This window comes from Crocodylus porosus, unplaced genomic scaffold (genome assembly GCF_001723895.1).
Source record: "Crocodylus porosus isolate Cpor-Errol unplaced genomic scaffold, CroPor_comp1, whole genome shotgun sequence".
Taxonomy (NCBI): Eukaryota; Metazoa; Chordata; order Crocodylia; family Crocodylidae; genus Crocodylus; species Crocodylus porosus.
In genome coordinates, this window is record NW_017728906.1 from 65,338,093 (window position 1) to 65,359,207 (window position 21,115).

At 40.5% G+C, this 21,115-nt stretch overlaps 1 protein-coding gene across 2 annotated transcripts in view; it reads left to right on the forward strand.

Annotated features, from left to right (window-relative positions):
* The window catches only part of PIR (pirin), a 93,017-nt gene that overhangs the window by 51,264 nt on the left and 20,638 nt on the right, over positions 1 to 21,115 (forward strand). For both annotated transcript variants that reach the window (XM_019529287.1, XM_019529286.1), the window contains exon 6: positions 13,275 to 13,359. In XM_019529287.1, the coding sequence (XP_019384832.1) occupies positions 13,275 to 13,359 (85 nt within the window). The remainder of the gene's footprint in view (positions 1 to 13,274; positions 13,360 to 21,115) is intronic.

Genomic DNA, 21,115 nt, shown 5'->3' on the forward strand with positions numbered 1-21,115 from the left:
TAACGATCCTGATTGTATTTAAATAGTTGACATTCTCTTTTCCTATTATGTCCTATTTTCCATCTCTTCAAACTAAGATTTCAGTTGACTACCATCTTACTAATCTATCAAATGTATTCAAGATGGTCTGTTTTATCTCCCAGTGCACTAAGAGAGTAAGGCCCCATACTGCAGCAAGATCTTTTAGTGGATTCTCTCTATACAGAGTACTTCTGACTTTAATAAGGCTGCACATAGAAACAAGAGTCCAAACTACTAGATCTCAATGCAGGTTTGTGGCCTGAGGGATTAATAGCTTGCTACCACATTCATACTGAGGTTCCTTCTGTTTGGCTGGGATAGAGGACAATAGACTTTTTATTTAAAAAGAAGTCTTGTAATTAATGCCCACTCAGTTCTCTTAAGTCTCATGTTCCTGTTCCCTCTCCAGGACCAGATGCTTGGGCTCAATATGTCTCTTTAAATCAATACAAGATAAACAGCAGCTGCCCAATTCACAAGCAGAGCATAAAATCTACTAGGACTTTGGGCCCCTTTGAGAAATCATACTTGTAGAGTGGGTCTTGACATTAGAGTTGTGTGTTTGGCGATCTTGCTATTAGAATTAAGGATTTTCCCTAAAGTGGAAGTCAGCGGTAGCAAATGATGATTTGGGCAGGATGCACATTTTTATTGCGTTAAAACATTCTTGGAGTACGGATCTGACCAAAGTGTAATTTCAATAGAGAGGACAGGCTGCCAGGCCAGTTGTTGGGTTTGTACTCCCAAGGGTATAGTGGAGTTGGATGATTTAATTTCAAGGAGATGTGTGTCCAACCAAATAGACAAAATGTAGGAAAGGTTAGCTACCATTGTCAAATATAGTTCCTCTGGATTAATGCTGCTCATTCAAGAATAAGAAAGTATGCTAGACTTATTGTATGTATGCTAGACTTATTGACCCCTACCAAGAATTCAGCAGGGCATTATGGTGGCAGGTTTTTTCCTCCTTTAAATAGGACTACCTTCTCAATCAGTTTCTCTATTTCTTTCATTGTTTCTTGAATTTAATTTACCTCACATAGCCTCAGATTTCCTTGTCCAGTAGCACAACAAGCTGAAGAAACGTAATTAATAATGGGATTTACAAGGGACATCGTTCTAACCCTCCCCCCGCCCTCATCTTCAAAGGTTGCTGAGGCTGTTGATAGGAAACAACATGGGTTATTACATTCAACATCGCTATGAGCAAATGTAATATAATAGTCCTTTATTCATTTACATGTTATGTTAGAATAATATGAGAGAATATTTTCAGGGATGGCCGTAAGTTTCAGCAACTAGAGAGGGGGTACTATCATACCTAAGATCAGCCAAGAACGGCTTTCTTCAGGTACCATCAATGGGCCAAATTCATTTGGCCAAAATACACAGGAAGCTGTTCCTGGGAGTCACTCCTCAGCTCTGAAACTCCCTTCCCCTTGAAGTGTCCCAGAGCCCAAGCCTGGACATCTTCCTGATGTGTAAGACCTTTCTACTCTGGCAGGCATTTAACAAACAAGGCTAAGCTGGGATGTTGTTAGGGAGTTGTGGAGGAGATTGCATTTTGATTTATTATTGTACTTCCTTTTATATGTAAGCTTGCTCTCTTGTTTTATAAGTTATTTTGTTCTAGTACTGCTTTACTTACCTGAGCCTTTCTTGGAAAGGGGGCATATAAAAATAATCATCAATACACTAGCTGCTGCTGGAGATGGGTCTGAATCCATCCTGCAAAACTCCTCGCAGTCTGAATCTAGCCTGTGAGAAGCCCCACAGTCCAGATCTGGGGACTTTGAAATCCCTGCCCTATTTTATTAATTTATTTATGAATTTACTTATGCGTATTAAGGTCTAATCCTTTTCTTGAATTGCATTTTTCTTTGGTCTCAGTGACATCTTGAGGCAATAAGTTCCAAAACTGAATTCTTTTTCTTAAATAGTTTCCTCCTATTATTTTTAAATTCACTGCTATTGAAGTTCAGGGAATATACCTTACTCCTGCCTTTTGAGAGGATAATTTTTTTTTCTTAAAGGAGGTACTCAATCATTCTGTAATTTCTGAGTTTCTCTCATGAAATTAGTTGTGAAATAATTATTTAGTTTTGGCTTACAGTTTTTGATTTTGAGGCAAACAGTTGGAGTCAAAGAAAGCTTGTGTTTATACCTTTCTCTCCTGGTACTATTAACATTTTCCTTTGCAAGTAGTTATATGTATATATACATAAATAAATCTGTGGTTCACATCACTGCAGATATCCATGCCTGGAGATTATGGCTTGGAGAGCACAAATATTTTTGCCTCTGTGAATTTATTAAAAAGTTGTGTATAATGAAACCAAACTTCTGCATTTCTTGATGTTGGAATTTTAGCCGCAGTCTTCTCTATATTGGTCAGGTAACCTAATCACAACAATCACATACTTTGCTAGCATTCCCAGCAGGGAAGTCAGGAATTTATTTGGCATGGAAACTAACCTTTTACCCCTTGAGATGGCCTCTTCGGGACACCATGGAGGCACATAAGCAGATTACTGTGAAGAACCTTACAATGCCAGCTGTCCATTCAACTGTTTTCATCAGTACTACATTTTGACAATTACAACAGTGATATGGCTCTGTGTACAAATGAAATATTTACTTTATTGTAATGCTATTTTTGTTTTTGCATTCTTTTTTTAATTCCCCCTAACCAACGTTTTCCATTGCGTTCTTACATTGAGTTCATACTAATATGATGTGAATGTGACTAATGAAGAACAGCATCCTAATGGCGTTTTAAGCAATAACAGTCAATGGACAGAGTATTTCCTGGCAGTTAATGACCATCTGGAGGAGGTCTTTAACTCATCTGCTCATTAAGTGCCAGGAAGTGGCTGATTTGGTGGTTGTTTTTGCTATTATAAGCCACCCAAATTTCTTTTCTTTCCCCTCTTAACCTGCCAAGTCTTCTGCATTGAAAATCTTAAGTGTTGTTTCTGATGTATGTTTTTTTCTTTACTGTGTAATTTATGATGTGCTAATGTAGTTAGAGTTTCCAAGGTGCTTTACAGACTCATGAAACATGGGCTCTGCCTGGGAGATGGGAGAGTTTAACATCTGAGGCCTCGATCCTGCATTTGGATCCAGGTAGATAGACCTTTGCATCCACATGAAATCTCCTTGAAATAAAGCACATTCCACCATGAGTGTAAAGATCTGATAAGGGAAAATGATGGTTGTGATAAAATGTGGTATAAAAGCTTGAATGAGGATGGCGTAGTGACAGATATACTTATCCTCCTGATGTCTTTCCCTATATCTTTTTTTTTATATATTTCCTTAAATATATATAAGAATATATATTTTAGTGCAGTATTTCTAAAATCAGTTTCATTTTTTATATTAGTGAATGGTTTAAGGAACAAGGTTCCTTCAGATGCCTCTATAAACCTCTCCTTTGTCATGATACCCATGAAAAACTTGGCAATGGTTTCAGTGCTGGCACATAGAGACAACATTGTTTTCTTGCGCTGTCCAATCTGTATTCATATGTTGTCCCTTTCGTTTATTCTTGGACTATCTTTGTTCTCTATGTTTGCATAACAGTTGGCATGAATGGAAAGCCCAAAAGTTATCATAATACAAGCAATAATTAATGATAAAAAGAACAAATAAGCATGGAATTAGAAGGACATAGCAAAAGATCCTAGAATCACAGAGAAATCGGCCTCGTAAGGACCTCAGGAAGTCATCTAATCCAACCCTGTGTTCAAGGCAGAAACATCCCTAGCTAAACCATTCCAACCAAGGGTTTGTCTAATCTGGAATAACTATCTGTAGGAGAAAAGAGCAGATAGGAACAGTAATTCTTTCCTCTCCTGAGGTCTCAAGATGGGGTGTTTCATATCTCAGTTACAAATTGTGATCTGGTCAGGAAATGAATCACAACTAGAAATGCGCAGTCATGAATTAAAAGAATGTGTCCTCTGAAATACATTAAATCAAAATGTCTTTTAAAATAGTACTGTAAAATACTTATGGAAACATTTGAAGCCACATGTTGAAAGAATTTATGATTGCTTTGTTATGCAAACCCCACCTCACTTCATCTTCTCTTTCTTTTTATTTATTTTTCAGTTGAATATGGCAATAAAGTGCAACTATTAAAAGGTTCAGTAAATCAGCTCTGAAATGTAGATGGAGAAGTTACGGTGGACTTAGATATTTTTGTCTGTCATAGTGTTAGGTGCTATAGTGTTTTCTTATTGGTGCAGCCATGGTTTCATTAGTCTGTGAAGCCCACATGTGGCAATGATTTCTCCCTGTAATTTAAAACAGATTTACAAATAAAACCCAAGGAAGGAAGGAAAGAATGTTAGGAGTGATAAAATTAAAGACTTGTGATTGAGAAGTCTTTGAAGGGCATGCAATCCTGCGTTTCAAAAAGAAAATGTATAAGTGTAGATTAGTTGCAATATTTTCCCTTTAATATAAGGAATATGAAAAAACTACATTTGGGTGGAATGGTCAACTACTTGTTCAGTCCTCAGCTGGGGAGATACCCACTGAAATTACTAGCATTTTTCTGTGCAAAATAAGGAGAAAATGAAAAAGAGCTTCAGGATTTAATTTTACTGTAATATATCTGTCACTTAGGAAAAGATGTAAATATTTATATGGATTTGGTAGCACCATGCAGTTAAAAGTCCTTCATAGACCATTTTCAGGATATGCTTAACTTAAATCTAGATAATTCCCTTGAGAGCATGAAAGGGGATGTGTCACCTCTTTGGCAATATTTCATCTGGATGTCTGACTCCAGACTCCTGATGCAGGTTTTCTCTCCCAGCTTAGCCAAGACATATGCTCAAGCAGAGGGCAGAGAAAGTGCTTCAGGGACATCCTCAAGGCCAACTTAAAAAAACGCAGCACTGATGTCAACTCGTGAGAGACTATCACCCAGGACCACCTGAAACAGTAGAAGAAACTGCTGCAGGGATCTCAGTACTTTGAAACCTCACAACAACAACAGGAGTTGGAAAAATGGAACGGCAGAAACACCATGTTGCGGGCCAAATCAAGAATCCAGCGCCACCCACCCCACGTGGAAACACATATCCAAGCTGCAGTAGAGTCTGTCGAGTCTGTCAATCCCAAATAGGCCTCATCAGGCCTCTTCGGAGACACATACAACAATCATGGAAGACAAAGAAGGATTTCATCTCATCCCTGGACCCCATGAAGGGCTTTTCCTGTGTTGGTGATCCATGAATGGGGAGAGACAGAATGGAGAGGACAGAAATGGCTTTACTGTTTTCATCTTCTCTCATCATCCCTCAGGGTAACCTGCAGTAAATTGGTTTATTCTGAGGCTAAATTAGCTGTTTGCCTGGAGCCTTTCCTTCCACTTTGTGGAACCTTCTTTTAGAGGAGTTTCCCAAGAGAGCTGGAGGCAGGAGAAGCCCTGTCAGCATGGTGCCACTAGAGAGATGGACTTCAGCAGGAGGACGTGGAAAAATGGCCTAGAATCAGAAGGACCCTAAGTCCTTCCTAAATCCTTCAAAAGATCCTACAATCCTTCAGAAGGACATGGCAAAATCCTAGAATCACAGAGAAATCGGCCTGGTAAGGACCTCAGGAAGTCATCTAATCCAACCCCCCGTTCAAGGCAGGAGCATCCCTGTCTCAACCATTCCAACCAAGGGTTTATCTAATCTGGAATAACTATCTGTAGGAGAAAAGAGCAGATAGGAACACTAATTCGTCCCTCCCCTGAGGTCTCAAGATGGATTTAGGCCTTAAGGAGAGTCTACACTGCCTCTGGACTTCGCCAGGCAGCTTCAGCTAAACCTAGGAATGGATGCAATGTGGCTGCCACGGAGGCATGCTGGAGGCCAGTCAATAAATATGCCCAGAACAGAAAGCTTACTGGTGTGTACCCAGTGTCCTTCAAACCACTACATTGTATCTGTTTCCAGATTTAGCCAGCACAGAGCAAACACAGCACGCTTCACTACAGGGCACTCTAGTACAATCTAGAAGTAGTGCTGATGTATCCTAGTCCCTTTTTTGATGTACATCTTAGATAAGGAAACTCACTCTGGTTTGAAAGGCAAGCAACAATTTGCTTAGAAACACAGAAAGGCAACTTAATAGTGCTAATTATTGTGCCTTTTCAGAGGAGCTAAAGGAAGCAAACTTGCTCATTGCTATGGCCTTTTTTGTGCTCTAAATTTGGAAGCAGCTTTAAAAAAGTTTACAAGTTTACAGTTCATTCATTCATATATAAAACTAAGCCCCCTGGGAGATTAACAATGAGACTTAACCAGCAACAATGTGAATGGTTTAATTCAGCACTGTGGGCATATGCATTAAATGACATCTGTAAGCATGCAAGTTCTGCTTTGGAGATAACAGATAAGGCAATACTGTTCCCATGGTTGTCACAAATCTCAGAATGCTGAGTGATTATTTGCCATGAAAAGGGAGATCTCTGTGAAAACTGTGACATTCATAACTTCCTTCCAGGCAGGCTTTTCCAGCAGTTCTTAAATTTTTCCTTGGTGCTGACTGATTCTGGTATTTCTTTCTGGGTTCAATGTACTCATTTACAGCTGTCATCGCCTTCACTATGCTTTGGGTAGGATGATCCAGTGGGTACAGTCCTTTAAACTGGTGATGGGCCATACAGGGAACCTGAAATCAGTGCTCCTGGCCTAAAGGCATGGATAAGATTGTTTTAGGGGGATTCCAGAGGTTCTTAAAAGAAGAGACAGAGCAGACAGTAATGAGATCTCTTGGCCTCAGTTTCAGAGCGCTAGAGCTAGGCACATTCTGCCCATGAACAAGGATGAAGCTGTTCAGCACATGCTAGTGGAGTATACTACTAGAATTAGGTTTAGGCAACTGTGTTCACAAAACCTGTGCTTTAGGATGAATTAAATGAAGAGCAAATACTGAACGCAAATACGCTTCGTGTTCCAACTGCACAATACCAAAACTCCTTTCACTTGCAAATTCAAAAGACAGTAAAATGGTCATGGGAATGTGACTTGTTGTTTGTGTTCCCTATATAATTAAAATGTGGGCATTCATCTATATATACAATGACACAATGATGCCTTTGACCAAATATTCTTTATTTTCTATATGCTGATATGCTATATTTCTTATTTCATTTGGCAATGGAACAGTTAATCATATTTAGGGACCTACCTAAATCGTGATGAAACAATGGGTTTTTTGTGGTCTGCTTTCAGCACTCTGAGCTCATTTTGCAAGCATTTCACAGTGGCTTCACCCTTTGGTGTTGATTGAGGGAGAGGCTGGGGGGGAGGGGGAAGGGAGGAGAGGAGGGAGAAGGGTATGGCTGCCATCTTGATTGCTGGCTGCCCTTTGTGACACCCCAGCCCTCAGCACTGATAGGAGGAGAGGCCCTGGTGGGGAGACACAGGAGCAGCCACCATCTTGTCTGTTGCCCTTCGTACCACCCTGCCAACTGGTGCCTTCCCCCTCCCAGCAGTGAGGACCACTGGTTCCCACTAGGCATCCAGCATTTTATTTTTATTGGGTTTTTTGTTGATTTTTGTGGATGTCATGAACAATCCTGGATTTCACAATTTCTGTAAAATCTGCGAAACCATGATTTAAGTAGGCCCCTAATCGTGTCCATTGGAATATATTCTAGTGAGTCTGTCTAAACTAAGTTTCAGATACACTTTCAGATTCAGGAATCCCACTGACTTCAGAATTAAATATAAGCATGAGTGTTTGCAGAATTGTGGACTCCATTTTGAAACATTTGTGGGATTTGAATAGAAAATAACATATTATCCAAATCAAAACTGCTACTTGATATATAGTCCTGTGGAAATAGATTAGAGAAATAATACAATATTACATTTAGAAAATATATGCTACCTAATAATCAATTTCCATCCAGTAACCCAGGGACTGGCTGCTGCTTGCAAACTGGTCTCCACCGTGGGCCACAGCCCTGCGCCCCATGCTAATCAGCAGATGCTGAGAGGGGAATAGATAGAAAGAGGCAGGTGCTAGGGCCCCGAGGTCCTTCTGCTGTTGTGGTTGCAGCATACTGCTGATTCCCTGAACTGCCACAGGCCCAATTCAGGCTTTTTGTGGGCTGGATCTACCCTGTGGACTGCAGATCGCTGATCCCTGCAGAAATCTGCTCTGTTCTGATCAAATGACACATGCATCATCATTTCTATGCTATAAACATATTGTTCAGTTTGGCTCCTGTCAACTTTTTCCTGACGTCCATTTTTGTGCTCTTTTTTAAAAACTTGAAAAGTGTGGCATATATGTATGTATGTATATATGTATGAAATATACACAGATTTATTTCTTAATCTTCCGATAAAATACAAATCATTGGTGGGTTTCTTTCCCCATTCCTATTCATTTTACAATGTCCTTCTCCAAAACTCCAGTTATTATTTCTGATTCTATCATTAAGGATGGACCTCTGTCCAGTTCAAAGGCCAGATACTTATAGCAAATATTAGTTTTGACTTTAAAAGTATGAAAATAACATTAAATTATTTTTGTACTAAATTTTTCATGGATTTAACAAAGCACTTACATATTATTTTATGCCTTGTTGATGTCTACGTTAAGGCTTAAGAGGTCTATTTTTAAAAAAATATAACAATTAAGGCAGGACTGTGAATTTGTTTCAAAAAATGAGCCGTATAATAAAATTTACTGAACAACAGTGGAATACTTTGGATCTGTTTGTTGCATGCTTGTGGAATTAAATCTGCTACCAATAACTTTAGAGGACATTGTTCCTATTAATTATAAACTTAGTTTATTTTGTCCTAATATGAACAGTGTGTAAATATTATTCATGTAAGCAAATGGTCTGTTATGTCTGACTGTAATAGGCAATCTCTACAAAAATAAAGTGCACGATTTTGTACTGTGTTCTGAGTGCAAAGGTCACTGCAGTAGCTATAAAGAATATTTTATAAAAATCAACACTGTTGTCATGCAGAGTGACCTAGATGATCCATAGCAGAACAGTTTTAAAACAAAATACTGCACCCTGCCTTTGGATTTTATTATCATTGTTTATTCATAGATTCCTCATACTGTACCCTGTCCTGGCCAAATAGCATAAAACTCAGTCCTTGTCCCAAGAATAAAATCTTGTAAACATCTACTAACAACTGTAGCAGTCATTGCCAAGATGGTCACTTTGGATATGTCCATATTTTTTGAAACTTGATTTATGGATAGATATGAATGTGAAACATTAAATTGTGTTGTAGTGTAGTGCATACTGGAAAGTCACATTCAGTATTGATCATAATTTGTTTACACAGCATATCCATAACAGCTACCTGCAGATGTTAAAAAAGCCCCACAAAGCAAAACAGTGTTTTACTTTAAACTCAGCACATTTCCATGCTGAGCCCTGCACATGCCCAAAAGAGGCAGCACCTTACTTGGCGTGGCTCACCCAAGTTTGTAAAGATCAGGTGCTTTAGTGGGTTTTTTTAAATGCTTTTATCTAAATGCTGGTTGAATCGGCTTTAGCTAAAACACCAAAAAGCCATGCTGAAGTGCCTGATCTATACAGATGCTGCAGAGCTGGGTCGAATTAATGCGCTGCTCCTTCTGGTAAAATGCGTTTTTTTGCTTGTTTGTTTTAACATCTTCAAGCAGCCAATGATGCTGAACACCACAATTTACCCTAGTCTGCATTGGCCAGCTGATTAAAATCAACTCTAACCATGTAACCCAGCTCTTCATGTTTGTGTTTGAACTCAATAACTTTTTGTAATGCCCATTAAGGTCTGTAGGACTACTCATGACAGTTAGAAGCATTATGAAAATGTCATATAGAATATAATGTACAAAGAACTAGTAGAGTTATATAGAATTTTCCTGGAGACCTTTAGAACAACTTACATTACAATGTCATTCCCTAGATATTTAAGAGTAATGTAGCCATGATAATCCCAAAATTATGTGAGAAGCAAGGATTTTTTAGGGTGATATCTTTTATTGTAGTGAAGCGAGGTCAGAGGGGGAGTGGATGTTCTGTGAGAAATGTGCTCCTTATGCTCCCAATGTATGTTTCTGTCCATTATGTTGTTTTCTGTAAGAATTCATTCTGGTTCAATATCAATAAAAGATATCACCCTAAGAAATCCTTGCCTAGGGAATGATCATGTTTATAGCTTTTAAACTCTTCTGTAAAGTTCTGAAGCAGAGGTATCATTTTTATTAAATTCAACAGGATGCTTCAAAAGCCCTCTCATGGTGCGTTCTGTTGTGTTTAGATTTGTTCTTGTCTATTAAATCCAATAGGACTTTTGCAAAAGGCCATTAACTCAGAAGTAAGTGGATCTGGAAATAAGCTCTAAATTTTTAAATGTGATGGGAAAAAATTTCCTAGACTTCAAGGAGATTAAATCCAGCAGTGCTCCTTAGAGGTGACAGAAAAGTTGAAAGAAAATGGTTGTCAGCATCTTGGCATAGACATTTTTCTTGATACTTACAGACATTTTTAACCACATTTATTCCAAATGAATAACTTTATAATGCTATGATTCTTTATTGTGGCTAATATAATGTGGCTAGTATATAACTGTGTGTATTTGGCCAATTATTTTGATAAATTTAGGAGAAACTGGTGAAGTGATATAAGACCATTGCAAGTTCCAAGATAATGTCTTTACTTTCCTCCTTTGAAGAAGTGCTGTGCATTTTAGAGGACTTAATGGCTTGACATGTAAACTATTGAGAGTGATGGGGTGGGGGGCAGCTTTTCTCATGAAAGTTGGGATGTGTCTTTTAACTAGAAAGATTTCCAAAAAAGGGTAGGCCGAATATACACCCCTTAGAGAGAAAAAATATTTTATTATTGCGCTATTTCTAGTATTACTTCTGCTCTAGTAATGTCTATTACATGGGTGAAATGTCATCACTTTTACTGATTTTCACAAGGAATGTTTTTGTACAAAGCAATAGGATGTAACCTTTAGAACACTGGCAAGACTGCCAGATAACTGGCGGCTAAGAAGGGGGTTTACTTCTGTGATCCTGAAGTTTCTAGTGGGTAAATGTAGTATTTTGTGGGAAATGTAGAGGGTTTAAAACACTGAGTTGTTTTAAATTTTTTTTGATTTTCTTCAGAATGATGTAATTGGTAACTGTATTTATCCAGCTTACCTGATTATCTGAAAACCCAAGTCAACTAAAAGTTATTCATGTCTCGCCCAGCAACACATGCCCAGAATTTCTGCTCTGCTTAGGAGGGCTGTGCAAGGCTTCAGACCATGCTTTGGATCCGGAAAAGATTCAGATGCTTCGGACGCCAAAGCAGCATGTCCGGATTGAAGCACTGGCTTCTTTAGGCTTTCCGCTAATTTTCAAGAATTTGGGGTGCAGTTCCTCCCAAACCCCTGTACCTGTCTTCTTGAAAGTTGGCAGGCTTTCAGCAGAGGCTACCACCCCTGCAAGTTTCATCTAAATCAGACAAAAAACAACAAAGATATAGCTATTTCATTGATTCCCCATTATACGCTATGGCCGGATCTCTGAAGAGGCTCTGAAGCTTCAGAGCTGCTTCAGCCGAATCAAAGTGGGAAACCGATCCAGAGCTCCAGATTGGATTGCTGGCATCCGAAACGGCCGGATCCAAAACCGAATCGAATAGCTGCCTATTCTCACAAGCCTACTGCTTAGCCAGCCTCTTGGTTATCCTGAAGAATATGAACATGCAAATGCCTTTAAAAATATGCTGCAATTATCATGCAGAAGGAGGAGAAGTTACTTTTCACAAAGTGTCTTTTATCTGATGGGATGGATGGTTTCCACAAACAAAGGGTATCTGTGTCTGAAGGAATAACCATTTTGATGAAACATGCAAGTGTAGGGAATGTTTTAAAGGTTAATGAAGAAACTATTCCTTCTCCTCAGATTTTCCACTTAGTTTTTCTCTTTGCAACCTTGACATTGACTTTTGCTCTGAACTTTTCATTGTTTCCTCCTCCATCTTACATGTTTGTACTGCTGCCACTATGCTTTCATATAACATTGTCAGGACTCATTTTCCATAGACATCTTCACCAAACACTTAATCTTGAGTAGCTACTCACTTCAGTAAAATGGGGCAAGAAGCAGAGTTTACAGAGCTATTGCTTGCTGCTATTCCCATACAAAGAAAATCTTGCATCCTCACATACCTTTACTGCTATGCAACTGGATCCAGTTCCAAAATTTGAAAAAAACTTTTTCAAGCCTTTCCCAAGATTTTAACTTCTCTGTACTAGTACTTTTTCCTGCTATACAGTTAACACCCAATCTCTGTCTCTCTGCACAGTCTGATCCCTTCTGGAGTCAGCACCATCTCCTCTGCCAATCTAATTATGTGGAGCAGCCTGCCTGTGTCTCATTACTTCATTGAGACCTTCGAGCATTTCAGATCTCAGCAGAATTTGTAGTTCTGTCTATATTTTTTTATCTCTATATTTATCTGTGATGTATTTATTATCTAAGACCTCATAAGGCATTTAATTTCACTTTGGAGAGTTGCATTTCTCCCCAGAAAAACCACAAGTACACAGAAGTTCAGGCTTTTTCTCCTGAGGTAAAAATGGCCATTCCAGGAGAAAAGTAACCTGGGAACAACCAGGATTAAATCACTCCCTGGAGAATTTCTCCTGAGAGAGTAAGTGCCTATGCATACCATGGCTTTTCTCAAAAGAAAAGATAGTTCATCAGCATCCTACTCTCTCCACAGGGAGGCAGTGTCACTCACTGAACTCTGCTGCTCAAGCAAGAAGTAAAACATACCCCCTTCACAATGCCCACATTGTGCTGTAGGGAAATACAGGCTGCTCATGGGCCAGTCAAAGCTGCCCTATGCATTGCTGCCCTCTGTCTCCAGGCAGACTAAGGAAGCCTGTAGAGCACACTAAGATGTGTGCACAGCCACCTCCCCATAAACATAGTGTAAGCACTACAAACTGTTCACTCTTCGGGGCCTCAGCATTTGAATGTGTATGCATGTGGTTCTGGGTAAGTTTCTCTATCAGGAGAACAAACCTGGGAGAATTTCTCCCAGGTAATCCTCAAATAATATACATTTTATACAACTTAATGTTTTTCCTCTCTCATAAAAATGATAATTTAGTATCTTGGTTAGTGATGTTTTGTCCTAGCTGAAAATCACTGTACAACATAAAGGTACATTCTGTGTTCTAGAAATGACATTTTTTCCCCTACTTCTTTCCTAGTCTAAAGTATATACTTGTACACCAACCCTGTATCTGGACTTAAAGTTGGACAAGGGAGCCAAGCATACACAGCCAGTTCCCAAAGGTAGGAATGCTTTCCCTTTCCAGGCAGGAAAGGAAATTTCCTTCAGTTGGTTTTCTTCTAATGGTTTGGGTATGAGTTTCCCCAGTAGTGGACCATTGTGGGACAAAAAGTTCATCTGCCAGGAAAGTTTTGTACAGCAAGAAATCCATAACTCAACTTATCTCAACAAGTCAGTTGCTCTTGAACAAATTCTGCCCCCAAATAGAGGGTCAGAGCCCTTATCAATGGGAATTGCTTCCATGTGTACAAGGGAAGAACATCTCATCTTGTGTCTAAATTATTATTCTATGTCACCAGGCCAAATTCTCATCCTTGAAAAACATTAATACATGAGAACTGTAAAATTAGTTTGCTTGCTGTGATTCTGTGAGATTGGGGAGAAGAGAGGTTAGAGACTGGCTTGGTGAACTAGAAATGATTACCATGCACAGCTGACACATGGTTTGTAGGAAAAGATTTGATGCTCTCAGAATAGGATTAACAACATCATTGTCAGTGCATTATTCTCCTTGCAGCTGTCAGTATGGACTGTTAGAAGTTTATTAGTAAGTGGGCAGTAGAGGACTGCCACCCTTGAAATGATCTTTACCAGGTCAATGTTGAGAGAAGCTGGTGACAGAATTGCCAGAGGATTTGCCTGTAATTTGTCCTCTCTTAAGATAAATAAGCCTTCAGTCTTCAAGAATGTCAGTACCAGTTGATATGTGGTTCAGCAACCTATCCTTTACCTCAGAGAATGAACCACTTTTTCCTTCAATGGTCTTTAGTCAGTCATCAAACAGGTTCAGCACTAAATTCATTTTAGCTGGCAAAAAGCAAAGAGAATTAATGAAACAACAAAAAATCTAAAGTAAATGTGTTGTGTATAGTTTTGGATGATAGAATTTTGCAGAATCCTTTACAAATCAAACATTTCACTAATTTGATGGTGGAGGACTGTTTAGATAAATGGTGGAATACAGTTAGGGCCAGACAACTTGCTGTATGTGGGGTGGAGGGAGGAGGGAGGGAGAGAATTGTGTTGGCAGGGAAAATTGAAACTTTTTTCTTTCATTGTTCCCTTTGGGCGTGTCTACATGAGACACTGCGTTGCTGTAGCAAGGAACTACCGTGATATAGCACATCACTGTGGCAACATCTCATTGGTGACACCACTTCTGTGCAGAAGCAACGAGTTACTGCACAGCAGCTTGTTTTTACTGCACAGTAGGGTCAAAAATGACCCGTGCATCACCAGCACTGCACAGTTCCCAGAGGTATCGCTCAGTCATTTAGTATTTGCTAATGTGCTAAATGACTGTGCAGTACCAACTGCACAGTCAAGGGCCTGTGTAGATATGCCCTTTCAGGCATGTTTAATCTAGACTTAGCAGATGTGTTAATGACTAAAGCAGTGGTTCCTAAACTGTGGTTCCCAACCCCAAATGGGGTTGCACATCAGCAGATAGGGTCATGAGGGTGGGAGGTTGTGGGTTGCGTGTGAGGGGCCTTGCTGAGGAAATGGGTCATGATGAGGAAATGGGGCCATAAATAGGGTCATGCTGAAGAAAAGTTTGGGAAGCACTGGACTAGACTATCTGTATTTAACATTGTGTATTTGAATGGCAAATGCAATACTACTCTGAGGGTTTCTCCCACAAATGTACCATAAACAAGCATGAAGACAGTGTAACATTATGAGATTTTCATGTATGTTTATCACACCCTACAGTAGCTAGTAAGATATTTACATCTCGTTACAATATTTTTATAGTTTGGGTGATTCCTTCAACCTAGATGCCTCTAAGAGTTAAGCAGCTGGTCACTTCATTCTTACAGAAAACAGATGTTTTTGTCCAGTACTTTCACAAGAGCAGCTGAAACAAGTCAGTAATATTTCAAGCATTGCATTACTACCTCACTTGTAAAGAATCTAGGGCCTGATTCTCTAGCCTTCACTTATTTGGTAAATCTGATTCTCAAGCATAATCCCACTGCCTTTTTACATGAGTAAACATTGGCAGGATTGGGCTCAGACTTAGTAAAATTTCCAGCCTTACAACATTGCTTCACATTTGCAACACATTTTATTGCCTATTAACTTGATAAAGAAGAATTCAGTGTTGCTCATTGCTATTACTGTTTTCAACCCTTTGCATAACAAACTGATTTTCCTTTCAGGAAAGCAATACACTATAGCCATCAGCTGTCTCCACATTAGAGGGCAGGAAAAAGGAGAGAATCTTTGGATTTAGGAGAATTCAGCACACGCAGGAGGATGTGCTTCCTTCTCATGCATTTATCACTGATATACTTGCTCACTATAAGAATAATAAATGTGACAAGTATGGCCTAATGTGTCATCTCAAAATACATCTGGCACGAAGAAGGCATGCATATGCGTTTATGTAAACATGTCAAACATTAAGGGCTATATTCACTTAGCTGCAGTCAATGGGCCAGACATTGGCCTCTGGGAAGATGTTTTGTACTACTAGAAAGACAGCTGTGGGTAGCCTCAGTATGGGGGCATGCTTGGGGCGGTATGGTTAGGGCGGGCCAGGTATGGGAGGAGAATGGGCTCCCCAACTATGCAGTGATCTCTATAGGTAGGGCATGTGGACTCCGATTTAGCAAATCAGTTAAGGACCTGCTAATACCATGTTCCCACTCAAGTATATGGTTAAGTATATAACTGAACTAGAGCTGCTAACATGTCCAATAAGTGAACATAATAAAGCCATATTCAACCAGCTATAAAGCAAGTTGCTTCAACTATTTTATAAATGGAGTTACATGTCACAACAACATGGCTATTTCACAGCGAACACATCTGTACATATATGTCTTAGTAAACTGAAAACCACCACCTTGTCCTGCTTGTTTCTCTGCGTGTTACCATACTGATGATACTAAATAAAATATTGTGAATGGAAGGGCAGGGGGAATCAGTTGTGCCTTAGTACCATGTCTCATCCCAAGAAAGACAACCTGAAAATGAAGCAGCTTATAGGTTTTGGCTGCTGCATTCATTTTCTTTGAAATTTCTTTGCCTATTCGAGATGATACTATTATTCTTTTACTGGAAAGTTTTGATAGTGCCCTAAAAAAGGTCTTGTGTTCATCTTTTAATATATTGTAACTTAACAGAAACCTTTTTTGCTTTTTAACTGAGCCTTTAGTCTTGTTGCCTTATAGTTTTTGTAACATAGCTGGCATGCTTGATGCTTTGATAGCTATGGGAATGGACAAATACAAACTTGGAGCAGCTTCAGAAGAGGAGGGGGAGCTGTTGCTATGGATCAATGAGACGTATTATAAAGTATAATGTTTTTTCTGTCTGTTTGAGCACAAATCCAACTCTACCTTTAGACACATAAATTGATGTATGGGTGCATAATTCGTATTTTGGGCCACGTGCTAAGGGTGGCAAGTTTTTTCAAGCCACCGGCAGGGTATCAGCAGTTTGGGGCTTTCCCTGCATCCATGCTGGGGCCAGGTAGCACTGCTGCTGCTTCTCCTAGCCCCTTTGTTTTCAGATGCGGCATGGATTGGGCAAAACCTTCAGCTGGTGGAAAGCTGTGCTAGGACCAAGTATCTGTAAACTGTGTTGGCACTGCCACTGTTTCTCCCTGCTCCCCCACCCCTACCTCACCACAGCTGGGCAGAATGGGAAGCCACCTGGGCCCCGTCCAATTGGAAGTTGTACCGACACTACAGCTTGGGGAGGGGAGGAGGGAAGCAGCTGCAGTGCAGATAGTTTGCAGATGCCTAGCCCCAACACAACTCCCCACAGGTTGGACACTGCACCTGTACCACAGACAGGAAGCAGGGGGCTGGGAGAAGTGGCAGCGGTGCAAGTGCAACTCCCAGTTGCCTGGCTGTGGAGCAGGCACAGGCAAAGCCCCCCCACTGCTGATGTTGCACTAGTGCTGGGAGGGTGGGGAGATGGAGCAGTGGTGCCAGCACAGCTGGAAGCCATCTGCCTTTAACACAGCTCCTTGCTGGTGCAAGCACAGGAAAAGCCCTCCTACTCTGTGGGACATGTCCACTGGCTCCATGGGCTGGATCAAGTCTGCGACCCATATGTTGTCAACATATCACTCATGCAGATTTCAGATCTTGGAAAGGTGTATAACTACATGAAACCTGCAAGAAAAGGAGAAGGTGGAGGGCCCTTATAGTTTTGCACTAGTAGCCTAGCATCCAGGGCACTTGCCCAGGAAGTAGAAGACCCAGGTTTTAGGCCCCTCTTTGCCCAGTGGACATGTGACCCCCTGAACACAGTACAAGCCTTAATGCTTGACATGGTTACCTAAACACATGTGCATACGCACTTCATACATATTTTGAGATGATTTATTAGGCCAAATTCCCAGAAAAGTATCTTAATTACCAGGCTATAAGTTAGCCATTGTCAGGTATATCCTACATCCAGTCTGTTGAAGGTTGCACACTGAATAGCCAAGAGTGGAAGGTATGTGGAACCAGAAGGAAAGCATTCAGAGGGAGTATGACTCAATAAGATAGTTGCCACCTGGGAAGGCAGGGACCCTGACTTCTGTTCTATACTCCTACCCATAGGAACTGGGTTAGTGGGCCTGATCTGTTACCTGTTGAAGTCAGGGAAACACTTCCATTAGATCAAACCTCAGTTTGTTACATGCTTCACAAGGCTGTTGTGAACAACAGGGTTTATGCTATGATTTGAAAATACAACAGGAGATGTAATTACTAATTAATAAATGAATGCTAACAGGACAAAGTAGGTCCAAAATAGGAGGTTTTGTAAAAATCAGTACTGTAAAAATCTAAAACCAGAGTATTTACAAAATCTAAATATCATCATGACATTTTTTTTTAATTCTGGGGGATACCATTTTCTTATGCAAACTTTTTTTGTCATGGTTTGCAACCGAAATGTGATGGCATTAAGTTAATTTGTGGAAATCTGAAATTGTAAATTACTCAAAAATAAGTACAAGCAAACATGAAAGGGACTACTCTACATTCAATTCCCAACATGAGAGAAAATGCAGATTAAGCAGTACCAATTAAATGATCTTCATTGAGATCTTTTGCTTTCTGTATTTTAAGGTGATGTATATGACGTAGGTAAGGAAATTGGAAAATTATGTTTTAACTTGAAATGTCTTTCTAAGAATAAAACTTGAGAGAGAGTGGCACTGTTTAATAATGCATTACCATCTGCAGAGTACAAAACTGAATGAATGTTCTTCGTACATTCTGCAGAAACTTAGCCAGAAATGGTGTGCCAACAACAATAGTGCCTGAAGACATTTGCTTGGAGAAGGAGTGTAGCATCTAAAACTGATTAGCAGAGTAAGCAGAAAGGAAGTGGATTTAGACCTGGGGCAAATATATTATGGAGAAGAGAATGGGTGGATGGATGTATTCAGTAGTTGAGAGCCATGCTTTTTGGCAGTGCTAGTTAGGAGTCAGATCACAATGTGGGAGTTAGCTTGGGCTGTTACTCGGAGAGGGTCATAAGGGTTTTCCAAAGTATGCATGTTCTATCATTTAAAAATATGGGACTTGAAGAAGGAGATAGAAGTTTGGCTGGTGATAATGAAGAATCAGAAGAGGATTCATGAAGGAAAGAATTAGGGATTTGGAAAGCATGCAGAAAAAAAGACTGAAAAATGTTCAATAATTTAAAATAACCAGAGAATCAGAAATAGCCTTTTAGTTTATATAACAAAAGTTTCATGGACATTGCAGACATAGCATAATTCAAGATATTAGGAAGTTCAAGGGGTGCTAACATGATAGGGAATATCATCCAAACTCTATTATAAACTGTTGTATAACTGCATCCCTGAAAAGCTTTTGCCATGCTTAAGTACATTTCCCTATTATACTGAGTCTTCTCTACAAGATAATTTAATTTTTCTTTATTTCTACTCTTATTACTGCTGGATTGGAAGATGAATACATATAAGGAATTGCATAGCAGGCCTGTTTCCCATGCTAGTGTCATTTAGAAAATGTCACATTCCAGTTGTTGGCTTAAGAATTTATTCCATTTGCACGTGTCTACATGTGCAGATGCTGCTGGATGGGTTTACTCCAGAGTAATTTGTGTAAACCCCACCACGGGAGTTTACTCCAAAGTAATCTACATGTGTGCCCTTTTGGGAGCAGATTTGCTTCTTCTGGAAGCAGTCTGCTGCCACTGCCTCCAGCACTGCACCAGTGTCTTGCAGCAGCCAGGGAGAGCTCTAGGTTCCCCCCGGGTGCTAGCCTAGGAGCTAGCAGGGAGCTGTCTCCTGGTTGTGAGCGGAGACTGCTCCCTGCCCCCGGGAGTTGCCTGCTGCCCTAGCAGCAGGGAACTCCAGGCCCTGACTCCCCAAGTGGGAGTAGGGAGCTTGGAAAGAGCTGCAGGGGAGGGGCAGGCTTCAGGTTCCAGCAATACTTTGCTGCTAGCTGCCCCACCAGTGGATCAGGGAAGGAGGCTGGGACCTGTCTCTCCCCCACAACTCTGCCTCTGCTCCAGACAGGGCTTCACCGCTGCAAGGACCTGGGGCAGAGTCACAATCCCCTACCTGTGCGCCCCTGCCCAGAGCATGCAGGCTGCAAATCGCAGTTCTGCCTGGCTCTGGAGCAAGCTGCCTGCATCGCAAGATCCCAGCAGCTCTGGAGCAGCCTCCTGCTCCGGCCTGCTTCATGCCCTGCCAGTGCGGCTGAGGCTGGCCTCCATGGCAACCCCAGCCTTAATTAAGCTTTCACAGAGCAGGTGTGGCTGAGGTCTCCGGGCCTCAGCCATGTGCAGGGGCAGCTGGGAAATAGAGTCCGCTGCTGACCGGATTTGGCCCATGTGCTGGACTTTGCCTGTCTCTGTGTTAGCAGATCGGTTACAAGCATAACAGAAGGATAGAAAACATCAGTAAATGAAACAAAATAATTAGGTTAGTACAATCTAAGTGTTGTGTTATCTCCAAAGACCTCCAGATTCTGATTAAGATGTCTTTCTAAAGCTTTTGGTTTAGGGAGAAAGCTGGTGACCCTCTTTTAGAAGTGAATAAGCTATATTTTTCTGGTGTAATGATGCAGAAGCGGGCCTGAGACTCAAGCCCAGGTAGTGGGGAGTATATAGATGTTTACAGCTATTCCTGAAGTAGGAGACATAAAAGTACTATTAAAACCTTTTTGTTCCACTTTGGAAATAACAGGGAAAATCCCAAAGGGTGTGTGCTTTGAAACAATGGTTTCTTTTCCTGCTAGGCTAAGGTTCCAACCTAGGTAAGAACTATCCAGGGGGTACATCTACTTTATTTCCCCATTTCCATTCACGTGCACTGTCTCTCTCTCTGGTATACTTGAGAGCAGCTGCAGATGTTGCTTCACCACTTCATTTTTGAGACTAGCATATGGGAGTGGGAATGGTTGGTGGAGTGTACCCAAGAGCAAATGCCTTACATCACCAAATAGGTAGTGTGGACATACCCAGAAGTAACTGTTATGTATCACTTTCAGATTACACTTCAGAAAGTGAATTATCACTATACATTTAGCAAATAGGGAGATGGAAGGCACAAAAAAGCAAAGCAGTTTACCTCCCAGGATCATGCACTAGGTCAGTGAAAGAGCTAGGAATAAAGCTTTCATCTTCCAGCATTCCATTGGGCATATTAAACAATGTACCAGACTGCCTTTTATGCAATGTTCATGGAGGAAAGAGTGGTGTTATAAGACCTGCATCGGACACAATGGTGGCTTAGAAAATGAATCCCTTTGTTTGTTTGCTTAGTGGAAG